Source organism: Ustilaginoidea virens, chromosome 1 (assembly GCF_000687475.1).
Source record: "Ustilaginoidea virens chromosome 1, complete sequence".
In the NCBI taxonomy this organism is placed as follows: Eukaryota; Fungi; Ascomycota; class Sordariomycetes; order Hypocreales; family Clavicipitaceae; genus Ustilaginoidea; species Ustilaginoidea virens.
In genome coordinates, this window is record NC_057316.1 from 2,025,760 (window position 1) to 2,050,838 (window position 25,079).

The following is a 25,079-nucleotide window of genomic DNA, read 5'->3' on the forward strand; positions in this document are numbered from 1 at the left end:
ATGGCCTCGTCCGCCGACCTCGTCGAGTCGGCCAAGCGGCAGGCCGCCTTCCGCGCCGTCGACGACCACCTCCTCCCCTCCTACCGCTACGTCGGCATCGGCTCCGGCAGCACCGTCGTCCACGTCGTCGACGCCATCGCCAGCAAGGGGCCCGCCTTCCACGCCCGCATGACCTTCTTCCCCACGGGCAGCCAGTCCAAGCGCCTCATCAAGGCGGCCGGCCTGGCCCTGGGCGCCCTCGACGACCGGCCCCTCGACGGCCGCAACCCCGTCGCCCTCGACGTGGCCTTTGACGGCGCCGACGAGGTCGACGCCCAGCTCAACCTCATCAAAGGCGGCGGCGCGTGCTTGCTCCAGGAGAAGCTCGTCGCCACCGCCGCCAAGAAGCTCATCGCCGTAGCCGGTAAACCCACGCCCGCCGCTCGTCCCGCGTGTCTCGGCAATTAAAATAAACTCCTCGGCCCTGCTGACGAACTTGGTCCCGTCCCTCCCCCCCCCCCCTTTTTTTTCCCCAGATTCCCGGAAGCGGTCCCCGCGCCTGTGCACGAGCTGGAAGGCCATCCCGATCGAGGTCCTCCCGCTGGCCGCGCCGGACGTCCTCGCGCGCCTGCGTGCCATGGGCTCCTCCGCCCCCGTCGTCCGATCCGGCCTGCCCAGCAAGGCGGGCGAGTGCGTAACCGACAACGGCATGTGGATCATTGACGCGCCCTTCGCGCCGCTGCTCACCCCCGACGACCTGTCTGCGCGCCGGCAGGGCAAGGGCGCCAACGGCGAATGGGAGGTCCAGGCCCTCGCGGACGAGCTGCTCAAGATCCCCGGCGTCGTCGAGATTGGCCTGTTTTGCGGCTTCAACGGCGCGCAGGCTGCCGACCCGGGCCTGGGCCTGGGCCTGGGTCTGGGTCTGGGCGCGCAGAAACCGGTTGCCGCCTACTTTGGCATGCCGGATGGCCAGGTGCAAGTCCAGCATGCCGGCTGAATGTTGCTTGGCCTAGCGGTGAAACCGGGGGGGAAGAACTAGGTGTCGCGGGCGCACTGGCCTGTAACGCATGTCACTCGAGTCGGCAAATAGATTCTCGTCGGCCAAGGGACGCTGAACTTGTCGCCAACTGCTACCGCGCTCGACGCCATGTATGTCCTGCTGAACCCCTGATGCCTTTGAAACCGCAAACGGCTGCTTTGACAGGATGCAATTCAAACTCTTTTGCAACCGCGAACCCGAATGTTCTTTGCTCCCCGTTGCCTCCAGGCGAGGATGGAAGCATGGCCTGCTATTCTTGACGACGGCGTGGCAGGCCTCGGACACGTCTTTGGCGTCGAGCGGAACGAACAAGTTGAAGCGGCCCCTTATGACGCTGGATTTACTCTTCTTGTTCACAAGTGTTTCACCGAGGCTGTATTCCCGCACTGCACCAAAAAAAAAACCTCTCAATTCTTTCCCGGCAAAGTTCGTCACCTGTTACCATTGTCGCGTGTTTCCCACCTCGTCGCTATTACCATTTGAAGCCATGCGCCATGGTAATCACCCGCAACGCCATCGAGTTGTTGGTGTCCCTACCTCGGCCCCAATATGCATCCCTGACTGCCTGCCTTCCGTCCATGCTGCTTTCCCAAAACGACGTGCTGAATACCCAAGATGGTGGTGCCGAGACAAAATAAGAAATGAGCCATGATGGATACTCACTCACATGCATACACGCAGTCACGTCCTCCTTGATGGATACTCATACATACACGAAAGCAACGTCCTCCATGATGGATTTTCATACATACACCAAAGCAACGTCCTCCACCTAAAGATATTCATAATACATCCCACTGGGTATTCCACGGTTGATTCCTTTGCTTGCAGTCAACCCCATGCTTGTAGAAGCTCGTCAACTCTTCCTCGTCTATCCCGCAGTGTATTTGCCCATCGCGACCGTGAAACCATCCCAGGCCGTACGTCTTGCCGTCTTGCAGCTTCTTTGCCATTTCAGCGCTGCTCAGCTTGTCCGTGCCCACAAAATTGTGCAGCATCTTGCTCTGGTGGATAAACGCCAGGACCGAGGAAATCGTGTTTGGCTGGCGGGGCAGGAAGGGGTGCCGTCGGCGCAAAAACACCAGGCTAGACACAATGCTCATGTACAGGAGAATAAAGACGGCGACGCCAAACGAGATGTAAAACGACAGAATCGTCTCTTGTCCTGAATTGATCAGACTGCCTTGGCCGCCGCCGCCGCCCCCGTTGAGCAAAAAGTCCTTGCCGTCTACAGTGGCCAGTCCGGTCACCAATATTGTTAGGAACTCGGCTATCACGCTGCCAAAGCCCATGAGGAACATGACCATGTGTCCGTTGAAAAGGGCTCGGATTGGAAGATAGCCAAAGGGCAACGCAGTGTAGTCCAGAGTCAACGTCTTGGACGGCGCGTGTCGCTTCGAGAGAATGTAGTATGGCTCCATCATCCGCACCGCTGTTTCCAGGGCGTTCCAGCTCATTTTTAGGCAAACCGCCACGGCTGCGACAAACCACGGCGCTTTGTCGGTCACGACATCCGCTCGGCTGAACAGAAATCCGGGAACAAACGCCATAAAGGCCCAGAGACTGATGACGAAGGGTCCGAAGCCAGCTGGTCGCAACATTAGCGGGTGAGGATTTTCGGACAAGTGAATGTCCTCATATCTGCTTCTTTCCTGCGACGTGGCTGGGTTCTCATCGTCGGGTGCCAGGGAGGAGTTTCTGAGAATGTATCGGTTGTGCTTGAGCTTGTGATGGATATCCCTATGCTTGGCCGTGTCCATGTCCTTGAAGTCCATCAAGATGTGGCTGACGACGGCCATGGACGCTATGCCAGCAATGCCCCGAACATCTGCTAGGAGCCCGGTGCGGCGGGTCTGCAAAAGAAAGAGCAGTCCGCTTCCACAAACAGCACATACTACAAGGGTCGAGGTCAAAAGTCGGGAGCAAGCTGGGGAAAAATGAAGAAACTTGTCGCCGTTGGGGTGGCTCATGCGCTCTTGTCGGCTCGGAGAGAGTATAATCGACGCGGATGCAAAAGTAGGAACCAGGGAGATGGCGAGAGTCGTGGCAATCGAGCTCAAGGCCACGGCATAATGCCCCAGCTTCAGTGCGCGGAAAGGCCGCAAGAAGTTGAAGCTCGTGACGTAGTCAACGTTGATGGATTCGGCAGCTAGGGCGCCACCTGGCTTCGACAGCTGATAGTATGCCTCCAGGCGGCGCACCTCAAAGTCAATGAATTGCCACAAGACACCATAAACGACGGCTGACAGTGTCGGCGCAAACTTTACAGCGAAATAAAGACCGGCGGTGACGTCGGAGGGTTTTTGAAACCGCAGAAGCGGCCCACTGCTGTATTTCCGAAATAAGAATTCCTGCATGGCTGCCAACGCAACCGAAAGGCAGACCATCATGACGAGATACGGCCACCTCATGGACCACGGTTTCCAGTTTGGCTGAGGATAAAAGATTTCCGTCGGCTGCTCCTTGCCTGTAAGAGTTGCCCTTCGGCTATCCGGGTCCCAAAGCATGCTGGAGCCTTCAAAGTTGCTCAGATCGGCGGGTGCTGTTTCTAAAACGACCTCGATAACCTCGCCCCTTCGGTTGGCTTCGTCCTGGCCTTGGAGCCGAATCGTCTCTTTTCTGGTAAGCGGTTTCGTCGACTTGCGCCGTCGCGTAAAGGACCGGGCTAAACTCCTCATGGGGGATATCGACCTCGCCAGCAGCTCTGTATCTCGCAAAATCGACCTTGGCCGGATGCCTCGTCCCAGTCCCCCTCTTAGCAGCCCTCGAGCTTCTTGTTCTTGCAGGCTTTTCAGGAACTCTGCGTCATGGGACGCCATGGGGCCCATTGCGGACGTTATGTCAAATTGGGCGTGCACCTCCTCATCTTCGGGAGCAGCGTAGACACTGGAGCCAGAATCCATGGGAGCCGCTGATTTTAGCAGAGACAAGTCGTATTCTTCTTCTTGGATACTCTCTGGCATATTTGGCGGCGCGTATGGCGCGTAGGTCGGTCTGCGAAAGCCGCCAGGGGCCACGCATGGTGTCGCCGCAGCGGGGACACCACAAGCCGGTGGTGCATACCCACCACCGGCGCCGTTGTAACGAAACGAAACGGTCCAGGAAGACGCTGCCGGATACCCATGTAAAGCGTGACGGGAGACCCTCGTCCCGAGATCGAACGGGTGCGAGATGTCATCGTAGTAGACTGGGCCGTCGCTCATGGCCGAGACAGTTGGCGCTCGGCCATGGCCATGGTTTTCCGAGGGAACTGCTCGCCGCCAGGGCTCGTTGCTAACTCGACTGCCAAACGCCATGGGGCGGGAGCAGTACCGTTATCACTCCTGACTGGCAGGCATGGTAACGCTGCGAGATCTGTTGATGCGATACGGGGTTATCAATGTTCGAGCGGCAGGTACCAATGCAACAACTGGCGGCGACGGAATGATCGACCACGCAAGGGGAAGAGGATGAGGGTGGTAGCACGGCAAAAGAAAAAAAAGAAAAAAAAAGAAAAAAAAAAATTGGCAGGGGCCAGTCCTGATTCTTGTTGATGCTCTTCAAAGGGCTCAACTGAGTTGTGCCAATGTGCGGTCAGGGAACAACGGAGCAGACTTCAATGTCACACATACCTTGCATAAGTGCACAGGCCATGGCCATGGCGCTGGTCAAATCCCGTCCAACCGTGGCCGCGAACAGCGAACTCTTCTTGAGCATGTCAAGATGAAAGCATCAGCCATCGCCTTCTCAGCCTTCCTGCAGGATGACTTGGTGAGGTCAAGTGGGTTGAGTGGGTTGAGTGGATTGGCGGCGGGAAACCAGGGCCAATGGTAACAATGCTCGTCACTGCCATGCCATGCTGCATGCAAGCGAGGTGAGCAGGGCGATATGAAGTAAACCTTGCCATTATCCCCGTCTCAAACGTCCACGGATGCAAGACATCAGGAAAAGTCACGCGTTCATCGCATGCATGGCATGTATGTTTCAGCTGTAATTTCCTATGTGCGTATATGTTGATGGGGAAATTGGTGGCATTTATGCCGCTGCGAGTTCTTCCTTGCCGTATGTATGGATATACTTTTGCGTGGTTGTAGCCCCCAGAACGCCTCTACATTTCTCCAGGGCCCCCTTCCCTCCCCCCCCCCGAAAAAAATAAAAAAATAAAAAAAGCAAAACAAAAAACAGTATGCACCAATGCATGCCCATGTCCGTCAGTCAGATGGACCAAATACCCCCGACCACGGCGGCGGCAAAGGCCACCCATAGGCTGTTAATCAGGACCGCCGCCGCCGCCGCAGCAGAGACCTGACCACACGGCCGCGAGTAATCGTAGGTGACATTGTTAACCGCTGCCGCAGCTGCAAACACGGAACACGGCTTCGGCGAGCCGTAGTTGTAGTAGTCGACATTGAGGACGTTTGGTGCCCGGCCCCAGTCTGACCGGCAGTTATTCGCTGCTAACCCGACGCTGCCGTTGCCGCTGGCGGCATTGGTCTGGTTCAACAGAGACACGGCCGGGACGAGGATCTCGGCGCCGAATACCTTGAACTTGACGTTGAGATTGTGGTTCATGATGTAAAGGCGGTCCCTGGCGGCTTCCTTGGACAGGTCGGGCGGGCGCTGAACGGTGCACGGGAAATTGGCATCCGTAGGGTCAAAGGGCGTTTCCCAGACCTGAGAAAACTCGTCCATCAACCAAGGATAATTCGTCTGGTTGGCTTCGTAGTCGAGAAACATGACGACCCGCTTGCCTCGCAGAATCATCTCTCCCAGCGTGGGCCAGTCCTTGAGAGACATGGGGAGGAAGGGCGGAGAGTAGGCGTACTTTGTGATGCCGGACTGTTCAATAAAGGGGACATAGAGCGAAGGGTCGGAATAGTTGCCATTGCCGAGCAGGATCGTGACCACATCGTAGGGATGCTTGTCCACCCAGTCCGCAACCTTGCCGAGCCAATCGTATATGGGGCCGGCGTCTAGCAAATCGCACGACGTGTGGCAGAAGTGAGGAACCGAGCCGTTTGCCGGCCACTGAATCTGAGCCTGAAGAAAGCGCACGCCGTCGTCTAGTTGGGTCGTCACATCGACCTGTTGGTTCGAGCCGCTATTTCCCGGCCGGACAAAGGGTGAGTTGTGGCAGCCGACGTTGGTGATGTTGCCGAACTTGCGCGTGCAGAACTCGACGTAGTTGTTGCACGGCTGCGTGTTTGTGGGGGTTGGTGCCGAGGTCGCTGTGAAGTTTGCGTCGTTGGATGTCAAAGTTTGGCTGAAATCCGTGCTCGCCGTGGCCAGGCTGTTTGACCCTCCGGTGAGGGTTATCTTGGACCCGAACGACTGGTACGGCCCAGTAGGAGGCCCGGTTTGGATCGTCTCTCCTTCAGTCCTGGTGCCCATGAGGAAGGTGAGCTCTGACAAGGCAGTGTAGGAAACCGACTGGGCCAAAGCTCCGGAAGCCAGCAGCGCCGACATGGCCGCTGATGCCGCAAAGTATAACCACATTGCTGGGAGCAAGACTACCTATGTACCCATGAAAGCGACGGCTACCATCAATGGAAGGTAGGAGGTTTCGAATGCACATGAGCCAGTCGTCGTGACCGAAATTTGACGTGCACCTTTCCTTGGCAACAACTGTCTTGTCTGGCAGTGCTGGCAGCTGTCGGCCTTCAGAAGTTCAGGGTGGGGTGGGTCGCGTCAACATCGAGGAATTCGATGAGAAAAGGTACCTGGAGGTAGTGCTACATCGTGTGCAAGGCTTGAATTGGCTACTGCATCCAAATAAGAATGAGTCTATTCATATCGAATCAGTCCACGAGCTGCAAAGGCGGAATGACGAGATGCATGCCGTCACTACATGCAGTCAGTCGCCTTGAAGACGGATAACTAGACGCCCTGACGCTAAAACGGAGCCTCCCACCAAGGGGATCAGATCAGGGATCAGGGCAAGAGTGACTTGACTGACAGGAGTGACAGCGCAAGACTGGCAGATGTTATTGCCGGCAGACCCACCAGACCTTGTGTGCCATTACTCCGTACGGAGTACGGACTACGCATCGAGATTCGGCACTGGCGTGTGGCTGAGCCGCGCGGTGGGGACCCAGGCCTCTGCTGGTTGGCCAGTTTGAATCAGGGGGGTAAACTTGCAGATTCATCAAGAGCCTTCTTACTCAGCTCCGAGGCAAAGAAAAAGAAAAAGAAAAAGGAAAAAGGAAAAAGGAAACAGAGAAGATGCAATCTATTATCGGTCGACAGACATCACGTCCAGCGTGCTATTTTGGAGGACTTGCTCAACCTTGCTGTCACCCCTCCTTGTGGTACGACACCCAAGCGCAGCATTCCGAGGTAGGCAACACAGCATACTCCGTACCGCTGTGACGCTCTCCGGATTTCGGCATGCCAGTGCCGGCAAGCCGAATGCAAACCCTTCCTCCTTGACCCGGCGGTCGATTAGCGTGCTAATCGGTAAAACCCCCCCCCCCGCGCCCCAAAACAGTCGACAAACACGGTGCCCTTTACATGGAGCAAGTGGAGACCAGCCTTGCAGCAATTTTCATCCAGTCTCTTGCTGGTCAAAGCGTTCCAGAGGCCGCTGCTGATGGCGCCGGTCCGGACGCCAAGCTGCCAATGACGCAGACGCTTGCACGGCCTCGCTTCTGCTGGCCGAATACCCGGTCTGCTCCGATGATGCCTGGCGCCCAGCCAAGCCACCCCTCCCCCTCCCCTGGCTCCTTCCAGTCTGCAGCAGCCAGCCAGCTGTCGGGCTACGGAAGCGATGCCTGGCCTCACCGTGGGCATCGAGGATGCAACCCAGAGTTTTACAGGCTGCTGCGTACCTCCGCAGAAGGCAGATTTTTTTTTTGCTGTCTTTTCTTTTCCTGGTCAACATGTCCATGTCGGGCGGGCCCACTGACGTGCCGAATTGCCAGCTCAATTGTTCGTCCGACGACCCAAGGCGCCCTGCCCTGGCCTGGAGATGCATACATAACACAAGGCATGGGTATGTACCATGACAAGCTGCCAAAGACAAAGACAGAGACGTCAACAAACGAACCTCTCACACTTTACCACGCTGACCGGCTGCATGGCATAGTTAACAGACTCTTCGTTGCGCGGTCACGTAGCCAACCAACCCCAGGGCCTCGACTACTCGCGAGTCTGAGAACTCGTCCAGTCTCTCTCTCCCAAGACGGGCGCAGGAGGAATCAAGAACCAGCATAGAAGCCAAAACATCTCAACATCCCTCCGCCATGGCCGCCCCGAAAGCCCGCCGCAACACCACCATCTTCGCCGGTCTTCTGTACCTGGTGTCCTTGCCGTTTCTGCTCCTCGTCTTGCTGGGAAACACGCACAACACAGCCGTCCTGCGGGACCTGTACTTTTTCCGGCTCAACGTTGCCCAAATCATCCCCATCGCCGTCTCAAACGCCAACCTGCTCAACTCGGTAGCTCGGAGCCTGGGCCTCCACGACTTTTATCAGTTTGGCCTGTGGAATTTCTGCGAGGGCTACCTGGACACGTGTGTGACCGCCTCTTACCCCCCTCCCCCAGAAGGTAAAAAAAGAAGAAGAAGAAAAACGAGCAAAGGCGTGCAAATACTAACCCTGCCCCCGTCATGAAACAAGCGGCATCACGTACTGCTCTCCTCCGCACACCTTCTACTGGTTCAACCCCGTGGAAATCCTGGTGAGCGAGCTTCTGGCCGGCGCCAAGATTGCGCTTCCTGCCCAGGTCCTCACCGTCCTGAAGCTGCTCGAGATTGGCTCCAAGGTCATGTACGCCTTCTTCATGGCCGGCACTGTCCTCGGTTTCGTTGCCCTCCTGGCCACGCCGCTGGTATTGCGCGCCCGTTGGTTCAGCCTGCTCGTCTCTCTGCTGGGCGGGCTCTGCGGACTGCTCCTCACCGTGGCCGCCATCATCGCCACCCTCATCAGTGTCGCGGCCAAGGTCGCCCTCACGGCCCAGGACCAGCTCAACATCGGGGCCAGCATTGGGGTCAAGATGTTTGCCTTTATGTGGATCGGCGCGCTGGCCACCGACTCGGCGTTTCTGTTGCATGCCGCCATGGGCTGCTGCTGCAAGCCAGACCGTGCTGCAGTCACTGCCTCGACGTCGGGCACTAGCCCCAAGAAGACCAATTCAGAATTGCCTAGTTTTTTGAGACGACGCAAGCCGTCACCCCCTGAACAAAGCAGCAACAACACGTGAGCTGGCTCTACAATTAGGGGTTAAAAAAAAAAGAATTGAGTTTTGTTCATTTGGTCATTTCAACCGCGTTTTGATATGTGCATTTTGACTTGATTGTTATGCCGCGCCTCTCTCTCTCTCTCTCTCTCTTTTTTCAATTATCTGAACTGAGAGCCCCTCTGTGCAAATGTCCAAATTGCAAACGCTTCATGCTCCCTGCCGCGCAGTTCCAAAAATGCCAGGCTTTCAAATTTGTGCCCCTGTTGTTCCAACCCATGCCGAGTCTTTGTCCCATCCCCCGGCAAACGCCATCATAACCCGTCAAATTTCTTCAATTTCAGCCCTCCCGTCATCTCACTGATCAGACGAAACGGTCTCCTCTGGCTCCATCTTCACCATGCCCCCAAGATCGCCGCACCTCCGTGCCGCCAGGCACTTGTTAATCACCATGGCCATGGCCTTTTGTTGGTTGCCGTGGATGTCATCCATGGTGATCATGTTGGGGTAGGTTGAGTCACTGAGCTGGTTCCAGAACCCTTCGCCGTACAGCGTCTTCCACGCGCCGCCACTCATCTCGATGATGGACTCCAGCGCCATCGGGAAGGCCGCCTGAGCGCCCTTCTGGGTGAGCAGCCAGTCCATGTTGAACATCTCGGCCCCCCGGGACGGCCTGGCCTGCTTCAGGCTCTCAATCTGGTCCGCCACCATCTGCTTCTCCTTGTTTGTTTCGGACCAGTGCGATCTGAGCGGGAAGTTGATGCCCGAGACGAACCCGTGCTGGGCGCCAGGGAAGTGCTTCTTGGTCGCCCACGAGGTGGGGAGGCGTATCAGCACGGTTGACTGGCCGTTGCGCACCTGCTCCGGCTGGACAAAGTAGCTCAACGGACGGCGGGTGAGGTCCTCGCCGTCCGAGACATTTGCTCTCGAGTCGAGGCCCATGAGCTCCGTGTACAGAGCGAGTCGGTCATCGTCATCCACGGCTCGGAAGCCGTGGTCGCCGTTGCGGGCGTCGCCCTCGTGGATGTCCCAGATGTAGAGCTCTCCCGGATAGTCGCGCATGTAGCTGTTGAGAACGGCAACCATTTCTTTGAGAGTAGCCCCCAGCATGCCGTTGTACAGGCCCCCCACGAAGGAGCCGTGGCTCTCGCGAAACTTGCCGTGCTTCCTGACCGGGCGGACGTCGAGGACGCGAATGCCCCCGTTGCCCAGCTGGTCGTAGAGCGGCAGACGGTGGGTCTGCGTGTTGCGCGGCTGCGCGACGCCCACGACCTCCTCGCACTTCCACAGGCCTGCGTGGTGCGATCTCGGCATGGAGATTTCGCGCAGCGGCAGCTCCCCGATTTCCGCGAGCTGGCTCTGCATCCACTGCAGCGGCGGGTCGTTGGAGATGAAGTCTCCCTCGCGGCCGGCGAGCACGAAGCCCACGCCGCCGGGCGTGCGGCTGAAGCCGAGATTGTGCTCCGTGCCCCTTGCGTTGTTCAGGGTCTGCAGCTCGTCCCGGAACTGGATGTAGACCCGGTGGGGGATGCCAGACCGGTACTGCACTTGAAGCGACGAGGCCAGCTTGGTGCCCTCGAGCGCGTAGGTGGCTTCGGCGGCCGAGTCGCCGCGGTTGCGAAGGCCGTAGCCGTTCAGGTTGACGCGGACGGTGACGGACTGTCCGGGCCTGATGTATTCGGGCCATCTGTGCTCCCAGCCATCAAGCTGGTACGAGCTGTTGAACACCTTGCGCCAGCGGTACGGCGTGGCGTTGATGAGAGAGATGTGTGTGTCATGGTCGTTCTCGGGCCCCTTTTCTGCCCGGCGCACAATGCCGCGGGTGGTGGTGTTTGTGGTGGTGGTGTTTGATGCCGAGACAGTCCTGACGCCGTGGCCGTCTTGGGCGAGGATGCGGGTGAGAGGGTTTTTTGTAGGGAGGCCATTGACAGTGGACAGTCCCAACAGGACGACAGCCAGGCCAGTCAGGCCGGCCAAGGTTGATTTAAGGCTTCCAAGGGGAAGCATTTTTTGGAATGGTGGTTTTTTTTTGTGGTTTTTTTTGTGGTTTTTTTTGTGGTTTTTTTTGTGGTTTTTTTTTGTGGTTTTTTTTTTTGTGGTTGTTTTTTTGTGATTTTTTTTTTGTGGTTTTTTTGTGGTTTTTTTTTGTGGTTGTTTTTTTATGGTTGTTTTTTTGTGGTTGTTTTTTTGTGGTTGTTTTTTTGTGGTTGTTTTTTTGTGGTTGTTTTTTTGTGGTTGTTTTTTTGTGGTTTTTTTTTGTTTTTTGTTTTCTGGAAAGTCCTTCCTGGAAAGTGGTGGAAATTTTCTTGAGAGTGGTAGAGTTGAAATCAAGAAACTTCAGGAAGAGCCAGAGGATCGAGACTTGGATGACCTAGAAAGGTAAAGGTAAGGATCAAAAGGATATGGAGCATCGAGGGCTCATGAGGACCTACAAGTCAAGAAGATCCAGAGGATCAAGACGACCAAGTTTCCAAGGTCAACAAGATCAAAGTGGTTGCCAAGATCCAGAGGACCGGGACCCGAAAAGGTTTCCAAGGTCAAGAAGTCCCAAGGACCCAAAAGACGGGCAAAGACGGCTAAACAACGCAGCAGTCTGGTGCAGCAGTCTGGCAGTGCAGCGAGCGGTTCAGCGTCAGGGGAACATGTGGGAGGCGAGAATGCCCAGGAAGAAAGCAGCCGAGGGAGGGGGATTCTTATAGACGAGACGAGGGAATAAAGTTCCTCGGGCCAGAAATCCACCGAGGTTGCGCTGATGCGGTGGCGGAGCCTGTTTTCGCGACTGGCTGGGAGGAAGCTCTCAGGGCGAGAGATGCCGCAAAGTCAATTCAATGCTGTGGGCTGCAGTCCAGCCTGCCGGCGTGATGTGTGCCGGACGGGAAAGGCTCGTGACAGGCTCTCGGAGCGAAGGAATCCTGACGAGGTCGGCGACAAGCTGCAAGCTACAAGTCTCTCTCGCGGCGATCGCGGCACAGCATGCTTTACCAGGAGGGAAGAGACTCGAAGCTAAAAGGGTCCCAAGGAGTCAGTAGGGTGCTGCATCGTATGGTTTCCCTGCCCCCGAATCTTGGCCCTGCTGAAGAGCAGAGGCAAAGCATGGTTTGCCGGGGAATAGACTCTGAAGACTAAAGAATCCAGAAAGTCAAGGGACAAGGCCACGCATTATGGTTGCCCTTCCTCGAACCCGGCCGTGCTGGACTGTGTGGGCGCAGCAGACCAGACCTTACCAAGAGGAAAGGAAGGACTCGCGAGCAGCAGAACCAGAGTCAAGAACCCTCCAACCCTCCAGGTGGATGTTTGTCCCCGAGAGTCGGTCCAAGGCTCCCCGCGCCGTAGACATATTGACCCCTTGATACATCTTTCCCCCGATCCGTAGCCAGCGTTGCCGCGCGCAGTACGCAGTACGCAGTGCACTCTGCTGGACCACGCACGCCCAGGCAGAAGGAAAGACGTCCGGTCCCACCCGCTGCCTCGCCGTCGGCAGAAGTTCGCGCAGCCGGCGATGGCAGACGTCACCCAGGCGGAAGTAGCGGCCGAGTCCGGGCCTAGCAGCTACCGCGTTAGCCAGCACAGTTAACCTGGTGTTGAAGACGGCGAGTACAGACCATACCGCGTACCGTGATCAAGGCACATAGGCCGGTCTACCGGGCAGGGGCCCTTCAGGTCTGGGGCCTTGGCATGCCGGACTGGTGGCCCTCGAAGGTATTGATTCCTTGCCGATGGGCCGCCAGGAGTCCGGTATTTTATGCGTCAGGGAAAAGGCGGCTTGGGGCGAGAGCGAACCGAGGGACCAAGCGTCCCGGCGCGAGCGCGGATCCTGCGTGTCTGAATCCTGCGTGAATCCCGCGTGATTCCTGCGTCTTATTCCTGCGTCTCGTCTCCGTCAGCCTCAGCAGTGGACACCGATGGACGCAACAGAATTCAGCTCTGCCTCGACCGCGCAAGCAGAGCATCCCCCGATCCCCCGACGCTTTCACTTACACCTCCACCCAAGCGCCCCCGGGCGGACGTGCTGGCACGCTGATGCTCGCGTTTCCGTCGAAATAGACTCCGCCCAGGCAAAGCGCCGCCAAACCATCACGCCCGCGCATCTCCCTCCCGGCCAGACCCTGCAGGCGCGGAGCCCATGCCCTCCGCGCCACCGTTTCTCCCGAAAGCATATCCTGCCGGCTGCGGCTCGGTCCTGTCATGAGAGTAGGAAACAAGGGCCCGTGGGGGGCTGCTTGGTGAATGGATGGCTGAACGCGGCTGGTGAAGGAAAAATGAATCCAAACAAGACAAACAAATCAGATCAAATCAAACCAAATCAGAGAATACCGCAGACCGCCACCCGTATGTCGTAGACTGGGATTTCATACGCTGTGCATGTGCTGGGCTAGTCTACCAGCGAAACACGTCGGTGCAAGCGTTCAAAAGGTCGCTGGATGCAGTTGTAGTTTTCTTGGTGATTCTCCTGACCGTCTCTCGCATCTGTGCGGAATATCCAGCAAACTCCTCGCGCGCGGGGAAGGAAACAAAAAAATCAAATGTGGAAAAAAAAGAAAAAAAAATCAAACCCATAAAACACAGAAAAAAAAAAAAAAAAAAAAACACCAACAAATCAAACATGAGCCAAAATGCCAGCCATCAAATCCTCGTCCTCTATTTGAGAATCAAACCCAACACCGGGATCCACGCCATCCTTTTCCGCGCGCTTCTGCTCCTTCACGAGCTGTCTCACGTACTCCTTGCTACCGCTCAACCGATCATTCACCAGCTGGTACTGCCGCCCGAGTAGCCGGATATTGTGGTGGCTCTGCGCAATCATCCTGGCAAACTCCGCCTCCGACACCACGTCGCTGTCCGGGCTGAACAGCAGATACCGCTCATCGCCCTGCTGCTCCAGTTCGCCCTGGAGCATCCCGGACTCCATCATGTCGCGCAGCAAGGCGGCAACTGCGTCGTCGTCTTCCAAAGCCGTCCCCGTCTCGGCGCTGAGTGTCGTTGCTCGGATTCGCGCGAGCCCTATCCGTTGGTAGACGTCGCGCAGGCCAAGAACCTGCCATTTTTGGTACGACGACAGAATCTCGGCCATGAGGGATGCCGTCCCGTCCTCTTCCCAGGTCGCAGCGTTTTCCTCCACCAGCGACTTGAGAACCCCGGCACCGGTTGTGCCAAATGTTTCCGCCACGTTCAAGTAATGCTTGGCTGCAGTCATGTAGCAGGAATTCGCGTTTGACGATGTAAAGGCAGGCGTCGTGGGTGCTTTGCCTCTTCTGAGTAGCCCTATCAAAATCCATCTCTTGTACGAGTCCACCATGATTTTGCTGACGACTCGCTCCTTGCACGGGTAGGATATCACTTGCTGGAAGGCTGCCTCAGCCTTGCCCCAATCTCGCCTGGACGTGTAAATCAGGCCTCTGATGTGGTCGTACTCCAGAATCATCGAGGGCCGAACCGTCCCGCTAAGGCCCGTTTGCGCAGACAGGTAGGAAAACGGGGCCAGCGTCGGGTCGCAGAGGAGCTTGTTCTCCTTTGAGCCGGCCATGTTTGGGTAGAGGTAGATGGCGCCACCAAGGACTTCCATGGCTTCGTCGACGGCGTTGGAATGGTACGCTAGCCTAGCCAGCAGCAGATGTGTCGAAGTGAACAAGCACGTCCTGGCGTCAATCTTTTTCATCGCTTGGGACAGTAAGGAAACTGAGACCAATGGCTTGGCACAGCGGTGAGCCCAAGTTAGAGAGGGATGAGCCCCGGCAAACAAGACTTGATGGGACGAGGCGGTCTTACCGAAAAGAGCTGGCCGCTACCCACCCTCTCCATGAGGGCAAGCATCTCTGGCCCGACATATCGGACCTGAATGTGATCAAACTTTAGCAGGAAATCGACAATCTTGTCGAGCAATACGTTTGACGAGATGGGAAGCGGAGCGGAATTGCTGGGGCTCAGCAGAATATCCAGTACGTGTAGGTAGCCGATTGAATGTTGGGCGGGATCTAGAATCTTTGCATGGCAACACACAACACGTCAGACTGATGAAGCTCTGCGGGTGGAGATCTGCGGTCCGGAGGGAGCTGCAGACGGGGTGTGCAGTCATCTTACCTTGAAGATTCCCTCTGGGTCGCTCAGGACTACCGCTTGAATTTCAGCGGCACTCTTCCTCAAAGTCGCCAGGTATTGTCGAATCGAGGCGTCGTAAGCTTCCAGGCCAGACTTTGTCGAAGGGTCGAGCGGAACCAAGGCCGTCAAGGCACCATGTACATGGTCCATGACTGCCAGGTTCTCCGTTGTTGGTCGCAGCGCAAGCAACTAGCTAGGATGTTGTTTCGTGCGTGGGCCAGTGTTGAGCGTGTGTCTGAAGGTCGAGCTGCCACTGGCACTGGCACTGGCACTGGCACTGGCGTTGGCGTTGGCGTTGGCGTTGGCCTTGTTTGGGGAGAGTTTCATGCCAAGACATCCGATGCGATGCCAGATTTGATTTTTCGTTGACCCGGGGCAGAAGTGTGTAGATTTGTGAAACGCGCCCTTTGGGACTATGCAGTATCAGTATGCAATGACAAGCTTCGTGTCCCTGCGTGGTGGAATGGAAAGAAGAGTGCAGGCAGCCGGGTTGGTTATACAGTAACTTGCGGCATCCAGGTAGAGCTTGCTTGGGGATTGATTCATTGTTTGCTTCCGCACTGTCCCCAGTTGTTGATACAACCTACAGCCCTACAGTACGGGTTACACTGTACAACTTTGCGCACTGGCACGCACTGGACTTGGCCAAATCTCTCAAGACCCCGCCCGCCCATTACCCGTTCTAAAACTCTCCGTAGGTACTCGGTAAGGAGCACACAGTCTACAATACGGAGTCGGCCATTGCTAATGTCTCATCATCAATAGATTCATCACCTGGAAGCTCTTGCAACAATCTAGGCTGGGAGCCACCTCTATCGTCAGATTGCTTAGCAGTCACAAGCCTAACTTGGCCTAGCTCGGGTGCTTATCTAGCTAAAAAAAAAATAAAAAATAAAAAATAAAATAAAATCAATCCTCTATCCTGGGAATAATCCTCAATAATCCTGCCAGACGCCTCTGAATCGAAACTGAAAGCATCTGTATTTTTGTTCACAGCTAAGCTTGACCCGATTTCCCTACCTGATATGTTTCATAGAGCCTTTTGCCCAGCGCAGCCAGATATTGGTCCTTGACAGCATCCGAGATGGAAGAATGCTTGACCATGTCCATTGTGACTCGTATTTGCGATTCTGTAATGCGGCGTGTCGAAAGCTCAGTTGACACTCGTTGTTGCACTTGTTGCACTTGTTGTTGTACTTGTTGCTGTTGTTGTTTTTGTTGTCGAGGAGGTTCGTGCGGCAGTTGTTGCGGCACTTGCAGATTCCGAGATCCCGGGGCAGTGTGCCACAAAACCGGCCAGCAAGTCGCAGCATCGTTGCTGCTCGCGGCGCCCTGCTGTTTTCTGTCCCTAGCCAAGTTGCCATGGGGGGGCCACATCGGCTGCTGGTTGAAGACTGCGGGGTACGCGGAGCTCTGGAAGCCGCCATGACCTATGTTGAGCATGTTGGTGTTTGGGGCATAACCATTATTAACGATGGAGTTGGGGACGGGTTGACCATACGATCCGCGGCTGGATTGAGGCGCGTCCGCGGCTTGGTTGCTTTGGTGCGTCGTCGGGCCGCTATACTTTGCCTTGATTCTCCCTTTGGCTTCTGCGCCGGGTTGGCCGACTTTGCCAGACGACCGTTGAGACCCGGCTTCGGGTGGGCCGATTTGGCCTTGGAGTTCGTCGTCCCCTTCGCCGGGGTTTCCTTTGCCAGGAATCGCGGTGCGTCTCGACGAGGGGAGGGGTTCGGCGGCTTCTTCTGCTTAGCTCGACTGTCAATAACTTTTGCTGTCTTGATCTCCTTGTTGTGACTTGTTCGTGCATGCTTAGGTGCAGGTGAAGTAGGTGCGCGTCTGGCTGGAGAATTCTTTCCTGCTTTACCTTTCATCAATACGACGTCTTCGTCAGACGAAGACGACCCGTCGCCCGAAGCGAATTCATCTGATGATGAAGGCAACTCGTTTGCAGCCTCACCGTCCTGAAGATAGCCCTGCAATGAGTCCTTTGCGTAATTCGTAGTCTAACACGTAGCGTCAGTGCACCGTCAATCCACAGAGTCACCAGCATGAAACCTACCGTCCTCCGCCGCCCGCCTCTTCCGAGCCTCTCTTGATTCGCTTCGGCCTGTCGTCGGGCTTCAGCCTCTCTTTCGGCCAGAATCTTATCCCACACACTCGACGAGATGAGTGTCGGAGCTTCAGACTCTGCTGGGGCGCCTAGTCCGTCTTCCAAGGCGGCTTTTTCGTTGGCCCAGACCTTGGCATACGAGAACTGTGCTTCTGCAGACCCCTCTTCGTCAACTTTTGTCTGCTCCATCTGAGATCGGTCTAAAAGTTTGTCAACAGAAGAGTCATTGTAGTGGATAGCCCCTTTCTGGTAATCGTCACTAAATAAGGCTTGAGCACCATGTTTAAGAATCGACTCCAAGTCATCGCCCGCTAGCTCTTCATCGTCCATTTTTTCAATCAGCGCGTGGTCAAGTGCCATTTTTTTCTTTCCTATTTGCATGATTTTTTCTTCAATAGTATCCTTCATCATGAGCTGGAAACAAAGCACCTTCTTCTTCTGCCCGATACGATGAGCTCGAGACAATGCTTGGATGTCTTGATGAGGGTTGAAGTCTGGATCCATGATGATCACTGTGTCGGCCGTTGCCAGGTTGATTCCAACGCCTCCAGCGCGTGTGGACAACAGGAAAGCAAAGATGGGCGAATCTGGAGCATTGAAAGCATCGATGCGACGCTGCTTCTCCATGCTTGAAAGGTTGCCATCGAGTCTTTTAAACTGATACCCGATACCGTTGAGAAAATCCTCCAGAATATCCAGTTGCTGCAGGAACTGGCTGAAGATTAACACTCTGTGGCCGCGCTCTTTCAGCTTCGGAAGCATCACTTCAAGTAGGAGAAGTTTTGCTGAGGCTTCTACCAGGTTCCGATGCTCAACAACTGCATCAACGTTTTTCTCTTCAATCGCATCTGAATACATAAAAGGGTGGCAGAGACATTTTCGAAGCTGCATCAAAATGTTGTTCAAGCTGCCGCGTTCCTTCAAAGTCATCTTACCGTTGGCGAAAATGGCCTTGATCAGTTGAGGGTTTTTGGCCATGATGCTCTTTGAAAGCTTTTCCTGAATGACCGTCATGGTTACTGGGAGAATAATTTGAGCCATGGGAGGTAGAAACTTCAGTACGCCAGCCTTTGTCCGTCTCAGAAAGTAAGGTCGAATCTTGTCGTGCAGCTTCGGCAACGTCTCTTTATCTAGCACCTGGAATTCCTCGTCTAACTTCTCGGCGTTCTGAGAATTATCTATAAATTGAATGAGATTGAACAGTTCCCTCTTGTTGTTCTGCAGTGGTGTCCCTGTCAGTAGCAGGCGGAATGGGATCTTCATGGCGCGTAACGCCTGATATAGCAGGTTGCGGTCGTTTTTGAGTCGTTGACCTTCGTCTACAACAAGTCCCGCCCAGCGCACAGAACTGAACAGTTCGCTAGTCTTGGGGTCCTGGGTCGAGTCGTAAGACATGATTACGACATGTGCCGTCATATCACGGTCTCCGCGTGGGAATAGCTCGTGCTTGTACGCAAGTTGTTGCGACTCCCTGCCCCCATGGTAAGTGACCACCCGTAATTCTGGGGCCCATTGCTTGAATTCGCGGCGCCAATTCGGGCAGGTTGCGTTCGGCACCGAAACCAGAAACGGCCAGCACTGTTTTCTTCGTGTAAGTAAGACGAGCAACAGCCAAAATAGTGAGGGTCGAGAGTCCTACCTGCGGTCTTTCTTGCACAAGGTAGGTTATGAGGCTAACAACTTGCACAGTTTTGCCCAACCCCATCTCATCAGCCAAGACAATGCTTCGGCCATCGTGATAGTTGGAAACAAGCCAGTTCAGACCTTCCAACTGATATGCCATGAGCTTTCCTCGTCTTAAGCCGACGGGCTGGGTCCCAATCTTCTCAAACTCCCTGTTTTGGAAACTATTAATTCGTTCCTTCATTTTGGGCCAGGGAGAGTGCTTGAAGTTTTTCCCGGCCAAGTAATCGCGATAAGCATTCTCGAACGCAGTGTACAGTTCACGCGAGTCTTCTGAAGGAGGTTTGTCCCATACCACATCGTCATACCCAAGTCCTTGAAACTTTACCAAAGCCTGGCTGACATGCGACACGTTGGCGAGATCATCCTCCTCTGTGACGCCGGGCAACGCAGTAGGTGCCAGCTTCACCCTGAAAACGATGTCTATCGTAAGTAACTCCTCTGGGATGGCGTCCTTTGTGGTCAACTTGAACAAGTCGGCTTCATTTGCTCGCTTTGCGAATGCGGTTCGCGCTGACCCTACTGCCACTCCAGCTATCCAAGCACCTGGCATCCAAGTGCAATGGAAATAGGACAAGGTATCCCACTTTACAAGATATTCCTTGTCATCGTCAACAAAATCTGAGAATGCCGGAACTCCGGATACCGCAGAGTCTTTGGTCCGCCAAGCAACGACCCGTTGTATCTTTTGTTGTGCAGAAGTACATTCATTGCAATGCCAATCGATGGAGTAATCCTTAAGTGCCCCATTGGGCTGGTCAGCAAGGGCACTTGGGCTACCGATCCGGGGCAAATGGCTCTGATGCCAGGCCCTATGACATCGGCGGCAACGAAAGAGAACATTCCCGGTGGCATTGATGAGATCTTGGGCAACATCAGTTACTGGGTCTACCCCGTCGTTTTGTTCTCGCAACTTCTCTTCCTGTCGAATTGTCTGTCTCTTCGAGAATGGAGCGCAGGAAACACCACTCGATTTGCAGGCTTGGCACATGGCACGTCTCGGGGCTAGGCCATCTTTTCTCTGCTGGAATTCAATGCAAAATCGGCACTGCAACACGAAGCTTGCCTCTCCTATTTTGGTGACCAAGTGCTCTCTTGCGCTTCTGGACCCGATGCATTGTTTGTGGTAAGAGTAGCTACAACCTTGACAGAATATAAGCTGACCGTTATTTGAGCTTTGACAAGTGTAGCACATGCTCATGTGCACAGAGGCGAAGGACGAATCTGGTGGCAACGGTCGAAAGTGTTCCTTGACAGAGACCAGTTTTGGGGCTCCCGGGGTGGTCTCTTCGACTCTATAATAAGAGTCCTCGTCTACATCCAATTCTTCTTGTGTATAGCTAATGTTTCGCGTGGCTCGTGTCGATCTTCTGGGTGGCTCAAACTCTATGTCAGAGGCGCTGGAGGCTCTCCGTGTTGAGCGAGCCTGGTGGGCTCTTTGGGGACGAACACGCTGCAGCTTCCTTTTCCTCTTTTTACCCCCGTGAACTAAATCAGATGTAATAGGCAGGAAAAAATCGTCTTCGTCTTCGTCCCCGTTGCCGGCTTCGAGCAGTTGTTGCCTTTGGGGCCGCTTTGGTTGGAGAGCCTCCTGCAATATAGAGTCCGGAAATCGGGTTTGTCTTTTTCGAGAGCTACGTCTTTGGGATGTTGAAGCAAGATCGAGATCCTCGCTGTCTTCTTCAAGCTTCGATGATTCCGCAGTCGAATGGTAGATTCTCGGCCTCAGTGTTCTTGTTCGAGTTGTACTCAGCATGACCTCGCTGTCGTTGTCGCTATCCAGGTCCATGGAGTCAGCCTCAACGGACTCGTCAGAGCTTTCATTCGACAGCGCTTCGTCATAATATCCATGCTTGCGATTTCGAGTTGCTCGCTTCACATTCATGAAGCAGGTGTCTAGTGCCTGCATGCCGTTCTCGAGTAGTTTTACTTCGCGCAGCGTAATCTTGGTACGATGTCAGCTAGTTTTTGGGAAAGATGGAAGTCCAAGTCATTCTCTCTTTCTCCTTGAAGCAAAGTAGAGAGTCTGCGTGAAGGTACGAAGGTGAAGTGAAGAAACAATAGTAAAGAATATTGCGATTCACTTTCACTTCAGACTGAGGAAACCCAAACCCGAAATCGAAGTGAACGCGGAGTGGGGTGAAAGAGAAATAAGACGAAATAGGGCCTTTAATCAATGTAGGGAAGAAGAAGAAAAAAAGCCAAAGATGTATTGAAAAGGGCAGGTAATACATACATTGCGTTGCGTTCCATCAGTGAACTCAACTGTGAGGATGTCATCTGAGCCGACAGGGTCCGTTAATACCAACACTTTTTCCACGACTGTGCTATGAATCTCTTTGTACTGCTCTCGAAACTCGGTTGGAATAGCAGGGATCAGGACCTGAAGACCCTGCGTATTGCCCGAGACGTCCAGTGAAGAATCTTCTGCCTCAGTTGCCCGTGTCGCAATGTCATCGCTAGAGCTGTCAGGGTTGACGGGGCTTCGGCAGAAGTCGAATGAGAATCCCGGTGGTGAATCGGGCTTGGCATTACTAGCGTCTGCTGCAAGCTGAGCTGCAACAGATGCGGACTCGTCATCCTCCATCTGCTTGCGTTTGCCGGCTCATGAACGGGGTGCTATTGATGGTGGTAAGCCTTGTACCAATGGAAAGATTACTCCCGGCTCAAGCGAAAGTTCCCCCTGATAAGGGACGGCTCAGAACGAATCTGGATACTGCCCCCAAACCAAGTATAGATGTTGACGCTCTGCCGCATGGAATGCCGAATTGGCGTTGTTTGCCTGTAGTACGGACTTAGGAATGGAACTTTAAACGTTCAGGTTATTGATAAATCCCATTTTGACACGGGTTGAGTTGTGGAACCAGGATGGGTGGATCATCCGAAATACGCCCCCAACAACAACACGCGAAGTTCCTGCAGGCGGAAGGAGCGGGTATGGTCTCACCGCCCTGCTAGATATATACCTATATTTCTTTTTAAAGTTGTTTGGTGGCAGAAAATATTTAAGACGGCCCGAGTCCCGACCCATTCAACCAGGCCTTAGCCAGATACCCGGGTACCTAGGTACCTAAGGCTAGCCGTTATCAGCTAACCTCTCCAGCCATATTTGCATTGTCGCCCGCCCTTTTTTTCCTTTACCCTCCAGCCAGGATAAAATTCAGTATATATCTGGCCGCTCGAGATGCCATGTCAAACGCAGCGAATTTAGCCTGCGCTCCCTCACGCTGCAAGGTCCTCCTCACTCTCCGAATCAGCATTGCCTACTCTGCCCTCGGCACAGTGCGCCATGGTAGCTTTTCCGCGATACACAGAGGCCTAAGGCGATCGGAGAGAGCCCAGTTTGGCGAGGCACGAAATTCGGCCTACAAAGGCCACGCAGGGAATCCGCGTAGTTCCATTTTCGATAGAACAACCAAGGCGCTGGCCGGCGCGACATCCCCTCGACAAAAGCAGAAGCTCCTCAAGAAGCTTGGTCACGAAGCATCAGAAGCTGAAGCAGACGAAGACGCTGGTCGACAGACGAGAAGAAAACGATTCCTCGACCCTGGAGCGTCCTTTGGCAAGCGGAGCTTGGTGTTTCAACTGAAGCATGGCTCGTTAAAGGATACAGCCGCCTCGCTTGAATTGCAAGAGCCCGTGCGTCCAAGACCATATCTTGCCAGCACTGGTTCGAGGCGGCACGGCGATCGAGATGAACCACTTCCTCGTCGTCCGCTCCACAGCCGAGACCGTCAGGAACTAAGAGACGTACCTCGTCGTCCGCTCCACAGCCGAGACAGTCGGGAACCAAGAGACGTACCTCGTCGTCCGCTCCACAGCCGAGACAGTCGGGAACCAAGAGACGTACCTCGTCGTCCGCTCCACAGCCGAGACCGTCGGGAACCAAGAGACGAACAAGACGATGACCGGAATCAAGATTTATCAGCGAGACCAAGAACGCGAGACATGATGCCCGTGAACATTACGTATACAACAGCAGCTTCTCAGTTCTTGTACGGAAAATCCGTCGTAAAAGCTGCGCTTAATCAAGGCAGACGGCAGATATACAAGCTGTATGTGTATGGCGGAGAAAACAGGAGGGACACGAAAGACGACGATGCTGTGATACATCTGGCCAAGTCGCGCGGTGTCCCCGTCACTATTGTGCCGACCGAAGACCAGCGGTTAATGGACAAGATGAGCATGGGCCGGCCGCACAACGGGTTGGTGCTCGAGACGTCGCCACTTTGCCAACTACCTGTCAAGTCTCTGGGCAACTTGGAGGAGTCAACGTCCAGACTCGGATTCCACGTCGTACTCGATCATCAGACGAAAGAGGAAAAGGCTGTGAACGGAGAAAGCACATTTTTCCCCAAGTCCAACAATTCTGCTACGTCGAAGCCGTTTGTGCTCTTGCTGCATGAAATTCTTGACCCGGGCAATCTGGGGGCTATGCTTCGAACAGCGAGCTACATGGGCGTCGATGCTGTAGGAATCACCAATCGCAACTCCTCCACCCTATCGCCAGTGGTGCTCAAATCCGCAGCTGGGGCCGCGGAAGAAGTCGCCATATTCACAGTAGACTCACCCGTGCAGTTCCTGGAAGACTCGAGAGCCGCCGGCTGGAAGGCTTATGCTGCTGTAGCACCACCAGAGAAAAAGCTCATCAAGATACACGGTGAAAAGTTCATCTCTGCATACGATATCGAGCAAGCCAGGCCCTTGGATCAGCACCCGTGCGTGTTGGTCCTTGGGAACGAGGGTTACGGCCTCCCACGGCAGGTCAAGATGGCTTCGGATTTTGAGCTTTCCGTGCCCAAGTTTTCTCAGGGGAACTCTGTGGATAGCTTGAATGTCAGCGTTGCAGCTGGTTTGCTCTGCCACACGTTTGTCAGGAGTGCCGCGATGCCAGAAAAGCATGACGCATTTTCTCACCAAGTGCGGAGCATCATGGGTAGAACATCGCCCGCAACAGGGGGCGGTGAGACATTATTTTGAAATGCACAGCAAAAGTCTTGCCTTTGCCCTTGGACTATCATGTATATAATATAATATTGTATGTATGTACCACTACTGGTGCGCATTTTAAGCCGTAATTCGCACGAACAACTCCGCCCCTGCGAGTGTTTTTGACCAGAATGCAAAGCCAGGCTGTATATATATATATGTTGTGTGTGTGTGTGTGTGTGTGTTTTTTTTTTTTTTTTTTTTTTTTTTTTTTTTTTTTTTTTGAAAAGGCTGCAGTGATACTGTGATGGATGGATTGGCACATGTGCTGAATTTCTCTGCATGCTCTCTTTGCAACGGTCGAGGTGGCAAATGACTCGAATGATGGTTTAAATCTAGTTGCCAGGACGTACGTAGCGTTCGTTAGTGTCATTGTTTTCGTCTCGTTGTCCAAGGGCACTAGGATTCGCGATAACAGAATCGCGCTGTAGTCCTGTAGTCCCTGGGAGTCGTTCAAAGCAGCCAACGTGTTGAAGGGCTCAAATGAGGAATGAGCCATCAGTCGCTGAAGCAAATGTCATCCTTTCTGCCATTGATCCTTTCTACTAAATGCTCTCTACGCCTGGTATTTTAGGTACCTACCTACCTACCCTACCTACCCTACAGAACCTCGCGCTACTTTGAGTTTCCAAGCGCAACCTGGATCCATGGACGGTTGGTTATCTTTGGGGAGTTTGGCCAGGATATGCCCACATGCTTCAGGGTTGGATTGCAAGCAACGAAGAAGCTGCAGTGTGAAGTGAAGCATCACCTTTGAAGTAGCAGACGAATTGAATCTCGAGCACTGCCGGCATCTGCTTCACCACAGACAATGGCGTCTGCAGACAGATGGGTATGTCTCGACGCGTCTCTGACGTCATTCTGCTGGGAAAGACATGGCCTGATAAAAAGGGCAGGTGGGGGGTGCCGCAAGCACTCGGTTCCGAGTTTGCGATTTTCGCGTGGATGCGAAGAGTGCAGGGGAAATCAGAAATCCTCATTCCACCTGATTAGGTGGGTATTGGAGGTGGTCGTGAGTCGTGACCG

The 25,079-nt window shown here is 54.5% G+C and overlaps 9 protein-coding genes across 9 annotated transcripts; 3 read left to right on the plus strand and 6 right to left on the minus strand.

Moving 5' to 3' along the window:
* Positions 1 to 976, plus strand: UV8b_00321 (uncharacterized protein; the record flags this gene model as incomplete). The annotated part of the gene is made up of 2 exons (XM_043137819.1): positions 1 to 403; positions 516 to 976. 2 exons carry the CDS (start codon positions 1 to 3, stop codon positions 974 to 976), a joined length of 864 nt encoding a protein of 287 aa, XP_042993753.1.
* An 824-nt stretch (positions 977 to 1,800) lies between these two features.
* On the minus strand, positions 1,801 to 4,314 carry UV8b_00322 (uncharacterized protein; the record flags this gene model as incomplete). Its single annotated transcript, XM_043137820.1, has 1 exon — positions 1,801 to 4,314. The coding sequence occupies one exon, from the start codon at positions 4,312 to 4,314 to the stop codon at positions 1,801 to 1,803; it is 2,514 nt and encodes an 837-aa protein (XP_042993754.1).
* An 898-nt stretch (positions 4,315 to 5,212) lies between these two features.
* On the minus strand, positions 5,213 to 6,493 carry UV8b_00323 (uncharacterized protein; the record flags this gene model as incomplete). Its single annotated transcript, XM_043137821.1, has 1 exon — positions 5,213 to 6,493. One exon carries the CDS (start codon positions 6,491 to 6,493, stop codon positions 5,213 to 5,215), a length of 1,281 nt encoding a protein of 426 aa, XP_042993755.1.
* A 1,745-nt stretch (positions 6,494 to 8,238) lies between these two features.
* UV8b_00324 (uncharacterized protein) lies at positions 8,239 to 9,196 on the plus strand (the record flags this gene model as incomplete). The annotated part of the gene is made up of 2 exons (XM_043137822.1): positions 8,239 to 8,507; positions 8,614 to 9,196. The coding sequence occupies 2 exons, from the start codon at positions 8,239 to 8,241 to the stop codon at positions 9,194 to 9,196; spliced, it is 852 nt and encodes a 283-aa protein (XP_042993756.1).
* Positions 9,197 to 9,529: 333 nt separating this feature from the next.
* UV8b_00325 (uncharacterized protein) lies at positions 9,530 to 11,179 on the minus strand (the record flags this gene model as incomplete). Its single annotated transcript, XM_043137823.1, has 1 exon — positions 9,530 to 11,179. The coding sequence occupies one exon, from the start codon at positions 11,177 to 11,179 to the stop codon at positions 9,530 to 9,532; it is 1,650 nt and encodes a 549-aa protein (XP_042993757.1).
* A 320-nt stretch (positions 11,180 to 11,499) lies between these two features.
* UV8b_00326 (uncharacterized protein) lies at positions 11,500 to 12,802 on the minus strand (the record flags this gene model as incomplete). Its single annotated transcript, XM_043137824.1, has 4 exons — positions 11,500 to 11,543; positions 11,605 to 11,778; positions 12,601 to 12,714; positions 12,787 to 12,802. The coding sequence occupies 4 exons, from the start codon at positions 12,800 to 12,802 to the stop codon at positions 11,500 to 11,502; spliced, it is 348 nt and encodes a 115-aa protein (XP_042993758.1).
* Positions 12,803 to 13,769: 967 nt separating this feature from the next.
* On the minus strand, positions 13,770 to 15,418 carry UV8b_00327 (uncharacterized protein; the record flags this gene model as incomplete). Its single annotated transcript, XM_043137825.1, has 3 exons — positions 13,770 to 14,861; positions 14,939 to 15,151; positions 15,251 to 15,418. 3 exons carry the CDS (start codon positions 15,416 to 15,418, stop codon positions 13,770 to 13,772), a joined length of 1,473 nt encoding a protein of 490 aa, XP_042993759.1.
* An 846-nt stretch (positions 15,419 to 16,264) lies between these two features.
* Positions 16,265 to 21,651, minus strand: UV8b_00328 (uncharacterized protein; the record flags this gene model as incomplete). Its single annotated transcript, XM_043137826.1, has 5 exons — positions 16,265 to 17,016; positions 17,136 to 17,274; positions 17,331 to 18,959; positions 19,021 to 21,009; positions 21,301 to 21,651. 5 exons carry the CDS (start codon positions 21,649 to 21,651, stop codon positions 16,265 to 16,267), a joined length of 4,860 nt encoding a protein of 1,619 aa, XP_042993760.1.
* Positions 21,652 to 22,253: 602 nt separating this feature from the next.
* On the plus strand, positions 22,254 to 24,044 carry UV8b_00329 (uncharacterized protein; the record flags this gene model as incomplete). Its single annotated transcript, XM_043137827.1, has 1 exon — positions 22,254 to 24,044. The coding sequence occupies one exon, from the start codon at positions 22,254 to 22,256 to the stop codon at positions 24,042 to 24,044; it is 1,791 nt and encodes a 596-aa protein (XP_042993761.1).
* Positions 24,045 to 25,079: the final 1,035 nt, after the last annotated feature.